The sequence below is a fragment of the Stegodyphus dumicola genome, chromosome 11, assembly GCF_044657685.1.
Source record: "Stegodyphus dumicola isolate Sdum_Otavi_A_Nest chromosome 11, ASM4465768v1".
NCBI lineage: Eukaryota > Metazoa > Arthropoda > Arachnida > Araneae > Eresidae > Stegodyphus > Stegodyphus dumicola.
The window spans coordinates 159041631-159048864 of NC_140778.1; the positions used below are offsets into that span (position 1 = coordinate 159041631).

At 31.5% G+C, this 7234-nt stretch overlaps 1 protein-coding gene across 1 annotated transcript; it reads left to right on the forward strand.

Annotated features, from left to right (window-relative positions):
• Positions 1-957: 957 nt before the first annotated feature.
• On the forward strand, positions 958-6697 carry LOC118197957 (uncharacterized). The gene has a single exon (XM_085826167.1). It carries the CDS (start codon positions 1675-1677, stop codon positions 2479-2481), a length of 807 nt encoding a protein of 268 aa, XP_085682293.1. The 5' UTR covers positions 958-1674; the 3' UTR covers positions 2482-6697.
• The last annotated feature ends 537 nt before the right edge of the window (positions 6698-7234 follow it).

The window sequence follows — 7234 nt, forward strand, 5'->3', positions numbered from 1 at the left end:
TCGGAAACATTTCCAGAAGTATTTTAGTTTTCATAATCTAAAGTAAAAACAAACCTGCTTTTGCAGAGAATATCCATTGGCAGTTGCCTTCAGAAAAGGTTTCAATTCATTGAAGAAAACCGATTTAATCTGAATCAACTGATGAATTCACGCTCCGACATTTCAAAAGCATTACGACTGTCTCTTAAATGCCAAGGAATTTGATCAGCATTTCTCCGATATCTTAAACGTCTGAGCAAAATCACTTCAGCCATCTTGTTTACAGTCGCTGTTAAGAGTTTGCGGCAGGTCAGGAGTAGCCGCAAAATTCCTCTATGGTAGTGACGTATTTTCAGTAGGCGTGTCCGAAAAGCGTTGCACTTGAATCCGATTTTGCAATGCAAGTGCGATTACCATGACAAGCGTTGCACTTGAATTCGCCCCTAAGTTTCATTGGAGTTGGGATAAAGCTCTACCTACGGCCGTGATTTCATCATCAAAAGCAGTCCTATTCCTTCCAAGAGGATTATAAAATTAAAAAAAAAAAAAAAAAACTTGCAAAAGGCACCTGAGCCTTGATTAATATTATCAGCCAACATAAAGCCATCGGTAAAACATGTACCCGTTCACCTTCAAAATATAAAGCATTAATGGTTTCCAGAGACAAGAGTTGTACATTGTTCTTTCAAAAACCTTTCAACTTCCCATCTAAGGTCTAGCTGATCGCTGACGAAATAGTATGGTTAGCATGATATAGTTAGCTTCTTCAACACAATATACAACATGTACTTACTACACACGTTTCAGAAATATTATACAGTGTGAGAATACTGAAAAATTCGCTAATTTTTTTTTTTTTTTTTTTTTTAATATTATTTGTTTATTCTGTTTAGTCTCTGTTATCCGGCCCTAGAGATTTGCATAAAAATATACCACCCTCTGAAATACGAAATAGCAAAAGGCCTTAGCGGGTGCAAAACAAGCCAACTGTGTACTTTTTCTCTATGTGTCAGTTGCCTCAGTGCGTAAGTTGTACAGCTTTTGTTATTTGTGTATTGAAGCAAGTGAATGTGAAGTGTTCTTTCTCTACAATAAAGTACTTTGCATAGTGTGTACGATGAAATGTGTTTAGCAATTTCAGATAACTGACTACTTGGAACTGTTACTGCTTAAAAATTCTAGAAATATCAGATTCATGTAATCAGAATATAGTATATATGAAATAATTACATAAATTCATACTCAAACATGTGTATATGTTGGAGTAACAAATCGTATTTGGGCGGAATGTAATAAAATTAATTATAATAGACATGTTCCTGGAAATGATGGCAAATGTATAATTCACAGTATGTATTAATATTTTATAAAGATAATTATATTTGCATCTAGGCAAGATACTGAAAGCTACCGTGAAGCATCCAAGAAATACTTTGGGTAAAATTTTTGTTCAACACGAATAATATCGTAAGGTATGTAGCAAGTTATAGCTATATGATATGAAAGCTTTAACCAACAATTATTTACATAGAGAAGAAATTTAATGTTTACAAAATATACAGCAAATCCTTTTGAAAAAACAATCTTAAAAGAGTGCATCCATACTGATGCTGGCAGGAGAAACCTCATATGTGTGACATTTGTAATTGTTTAAAGTACAGATAACAAACAATAATATATACATTATACACAAACATGTTTATTCACACAGATGAGAAAGCTCATGCATGTGAAGTAAATAATAAATCATTAATACAAAAGAATAAATTGAACAAGCGTATGCTTTTGCACAAAGAAGAAAAACCTCGCATATGTGAAGTATGTAACAAGTCATACAGAGGAAAGGATAATTTAAACAAACATATGCTTATCCATAGCAGAGAGAAGCCTCATGTATGTCAGGTATGTAACAAGTCATTTATACAAAGATACCTGTTAGTTCAGCATGCTTCTCTTCACACAGGAGAGAGACCTCATTTGTGTCAAGTATGTAATAAGGCATTCAGAAGAAAGTGGATTTTAAATAATCACATGCTAATTCATACAGGAGAGAAAACTCTTTTGTGTCAGATATGTAAAAAAGCATTTAGTAGAAAGTGGAATTTAAATAATCACATGCTTATTCACACAGGAGAGAAACCTTATATGTGTGACATATGTAGCAAGTCATTTAGAATGAAGGCTGATTTAAATAGGCATATGCTACTTCATAGAGGAGAGAAACCACATAATTGTGAGGTATGTAAAAAGTCATTCAGAGAAAAGGGTAATTTAAACAAGCATATGCTGTTTCACACTGGTGAAAAACCATATCTCTGCAAGTTATGTAACAAGTCATTTAGAGATAAATGTGTTTTAAACAAGCATATGCTTATCCACACTGGAGAAAAACCTCATGTGTGTGATGTATGTAACAAGCCATTTAGAGATAAGGGTACTTTAAGAAAACATGTACTTATTCACACTGAAGGGAAAATTCGTGTGGGAAAAACAAGCCATTAAAGTGGGAGTTAAACTAATATATGTATGCAAGAAAAGAAATCCAATATGTGTGAGATGTGAAACATTAGATTTAAAGCATGACTTAAACAAGCATGTCCTGACTCTCGGAGGAGACAATTATATCTTTAACAGTTCATTTGGGCAGCAGAAGAATTTTGAGAAGGGTATGTTTATCTAAACAGAAAAGAAGATTCATGTCTTCTTATGAGAGATTAGAATAATAACTTTTAATTTTTTGCACAGTAAGAAATTCTCCATTCTCTGAGATCTTGACAGTGATATCATTTGATTTAGGTACCAATAAGCTGTTTATGTTTCTACAAGAGAAATTCTTGAATGGAAAAAGAAATCGAAAGCTATTTTACACCTACTCGGAAAGAGCCATATTTAAGCTGCATTAATTAGAAATGTAGCAATTTAAAACTACATATATAAGTACTGGAAGGACAAAACCTGTTTGTATATTTAAATGAACATATGCTTGAAACTAATTGAGTGCATAATGACATTTTACATTTAATAAGAGCAATCATCATACTTTTTTTGTTTTTGTTTGTTTAGCCTAAATGGGCAATTTGCCCAGAAGGGTTATTAATTTCATTTTGGCATTTTGCGTTGATTTACTATAAACGGCAAATTACTTTTTAAATTGTTGCCACCACATATTAGAGCCCTGTATTATATTTAAAGAAATTAAGTAATGAAATTAATAAATATATGTATGTTTCTTGCATTGTTATAAAACAACAGTACCTAGAGCCATCAAATTTGGAATAACATAAGTCTCCACCCAAATGTGGACATCTGAAGCCCAAATATGGAGGTTGTTTTATTATCTGTTACATATTCTGTAAAGCATTTATGAGTTTTTGATTAAGAAACTTAACAATTTCAAAGCAAGCAATTGCAATACTGTACGCAAAAAATATCTCAACTGCATGAATGCGATTGTATTGGAAATTCTAAAGATATGCTGTTTTAAATATTTTGTGATATTGCTGCTGAATTGAATTTAATGGTTTAAGTGTAAAGAACATGGTATTTCATAAATACAGGTAACACACAAACGTTAAAAAAAATTCCCTTTGGGTGTAATCTTAAAGCCTTCAGTTTTTTTTTTAGTATTGAATTCTCTGCCAAAATATATTTACTAAAACATTTGAATTATAATGAATGTATCCTAAAGTGTGTTTTAAGTCAAAAGTTTGCATCTTGATTGCTAAATGTAAATATTAAATTATGTGCATTAAAATATTTGTAATTCGGCACATAGGACAGGCCAAGTTTTTAAATAGGCTAAAACATGGAAGGCCCATCTGCCTTGGAGATATGCAGATAGGCCTATTATTTAAGCCTCTGGAGAGAGATCCCTTCATGGAGGACTTTCGAAGGAAACTGACTTTTTGAGTGTGTATTAAAAATAATACTTTCATTCAATATATATTCATACATATTTCTTAAGTAAAAATTCTGATATATGCTAAATTATTATAAATGATCTTCTTGAAAAATATAATGACTGCATGAGAAATAACCATTTTTACATGGTGAATATTAATTATATATGCTTATTTTTTGTAAAAAACATGCATTTGCCTTTATATAAATATGGAAGTATTTATAAAATTATTTGGCTAGTCATTGGAATATGGTAACAGGTAGTTTGGCGACATTTTGGTAAGGCGATAAAGGTTACTAGCTAGGACTTTAGCAGTGTACATGGATAAAGTCAAGAGTGTACGCAATGCCATTTTTGTGCAATTCTGGGATGTTTTTTTAAGTGAAAATAAGTCGACGTGTACATGGATGATACCGTGTGTGTGCAATTCTTAAAAACGCGGCAAGCAGTGGGCGATTCTGCACTTTGTCCCAATTTCGCACCTAATCTTCGTCATGATTAAGCACTTTTGTTCCATAAAAGTTCTAGCATAAGCGTAATTCGGCTAGCAGATTGTTGGAAAAAAAAAAATGTTGAGTAAAAAAAAAAAAAAAAAAAACCATGCCTTTACTTCATGAAAACAAAATGGCATCAAAAAAAAAAAAAAAAAAAAAAAAAAAAAAAACTAGCAGGGTTGGTCGCCAAAAAATCGCCAAGTTACCATAATCCAAAGATTAACAAATTATTTATAAACGTATTTGGAAGTCAAGGATTTGTTCATTCATAAACTCCTGTGAATGTTACTGTAAAAAATAATACTTACAAAATAGTAATTTGAAGTTTATGATATCCAAATCAAAATATATTACATAAGTTATTATCTACATGTAAATTTGTAACAGATCTTAGCTATATTTACATTTTAGCTTATTTACATGTAACATTAGCTATACTTTGTTACATACTGATATCAGCTTTAAAAATACTTTTAAGATAGTAAGATTTGATATGTGTTTACCATGTGCATCAGCTCAAGGAAAAAGGATTTGTCCAACTATAAATACCATTTGGTCTCCAGAAAGAGGCCAGTTACAGATGTCAATAGTACAGGAACTTTTGAACTTGAAAATAAATTCCGAATATTCATGTACTGATCTTTCAGAACAGGCAAAATATAAAGAAAGCGCTACTATTCTGTTTTGAGGACCGTAAAAAAATTGCAGCGAAAATGTATGTGCAAAAGCGCCAAATCTAGCAAACAAGCCCATTCAACAACACACCAAATCGCTGGTTTCAGATTGCGTAAGTTTATATAGTTCTATATTTCTTAAGATGCCATTGAAATACTAGTTTAATTTTTAAATCCTTTTTTTGATTTTAAATTCTTTTTTGATATCCTATGGATTTAACAATTTGGGAATTGCCCATGACAAAAAGTGTGCTATAGAATTTTGGGTAAAGTGCAGAATCACCCATTGCTTGACGCGTCTTTAAGAATTGTACATACTCGGTATACATGTCACTCGCATACACATCAACCTATTTTCACTTCAAAAAAAATCAGAATTGCACAAAAATGGCACTGCGCACACCCTTGACTTTATCTACATCAACCTATTTTCACTTAAAGTCAAAGAAAATTGATAAAAATCCAATTTTTTTTAACCTTTGTAAAAAGTGGCAAACAAATACTGCACTTTACCAAGAATTTTTTCAAAGAAAAGGCGTCATTCATTATAGAAAATTATGTTTGAACAACCAACGAGATGAAACTATGCGATAACTCGGTAGTGAAATAGTGATGCAGGCATCCATTCAGTTATGTTTAGCAATTTTTATATAAATTATAATGATTTGAAATAGATATTTACTCTTATGCTTCCATTCAGTCATGTTTAGCCTTTTTTTTATATAAATTATAATAATAATAAAGTATTATATGAAATTAACCTTTCATCTAAATTAAAACATCAATCTTAGATAGTTATTTACTATTATACTTCTTGCGTTAGGATTGCCGCAATTATTTTTGGCAGCACTGGCATCAACAATAGTTTGGCGTTTTTTTTTTTTTTTTTTTTTTTTTTTTTTTGGCCCTCAAAACTGAATAGTACCAAAAAAGCTTCTGAGTAATATGTTACCTGATGAAATATATATACACACACAATAGTGGGAACCAAGAACTCCAGCCATCCACATCTTGAATATTTAGTTCTCATTACTGTAGGGTTCACTTTATGCCTGCAAACCAACTTTTATTTGCCATGTAGGCTTGCCTACATACTGTAAGTTTTTAAATTCTGAAATGAATTTTTAATAAATGCCATAGGCGTAGACATCCACAAAATATATTCCAAGAGGGACAAAGATTAGACACGGGTAACTACATCAATACATTTTTAGCTCCACCAGTGAATTGACCAAATGATTAAGACAACTGAATGCTAGGAGTTAGTTTTGGGTTCAAACCCAGGGGAATAGGCTGGCTGTATGGTTGATTTTCATAGTTTACTCGATGTGTGACATGAATACAAGTTGCTTTCACTTAAAAAGTCCTCCATGAAAAAAAATTCAAAAACGATGCTCTGAACTAAACAGTAATACAGGTCCTACTCTTGTGCTACATGATTCATGGAACCTTTAATCTGTCATACCTGTAGTCAGCATGTATGGCTATAGAATTCTGATGCAATATATATCTATATAGATATATACTGTACATGGAAATATTCTGAATTTATTTAAATGGTTAATTTTTTTAATTAAACCTATTTTATATTTCAAATATGGTTAATATTCTATTATACATTAATAAATACACATTTTTATAAAACTTTATAGTTGTATTGACTCTCAGAATTTTATTAAAACAAGACCAGTACTCTGCTGCAAAACATTCAGTATGTAGGATAATAAGAATAAAAATATCCCTTTTTCCCTCATGTTTGAAAGTACATTGGATACTGAGCTATGAACTTTGAAGATTTCGAGTCATACTTTTTGTAGCAAATTAATTTTATATGTTACTTAGTATTTAAGTGTAAAAACAAAACTCTTTTTTTGTTCTTACATTTAAATACTGCAGAAGGTAGCATGGGAATATCCACCAGAATACAACAGAAATAAAGTAACGATCAAATAGGGAAAGATAATCTTGTTTGCACCATTACACCACTCTGTATATGAGGCAAATTTTTAAATATGTACACAATTGTGCCATCTATTACTGTTTTCATCGACTAATTGCATTATGTTTTCTACAAGATGGACTGACATTAGTTCTACAAACCTCTCAGCATTCCATAATGGACACTGTCATGCGACTCTGATCTCACTTTTGTGAACTTTTAATTGCATCTTTTCTGCTTCATGCGA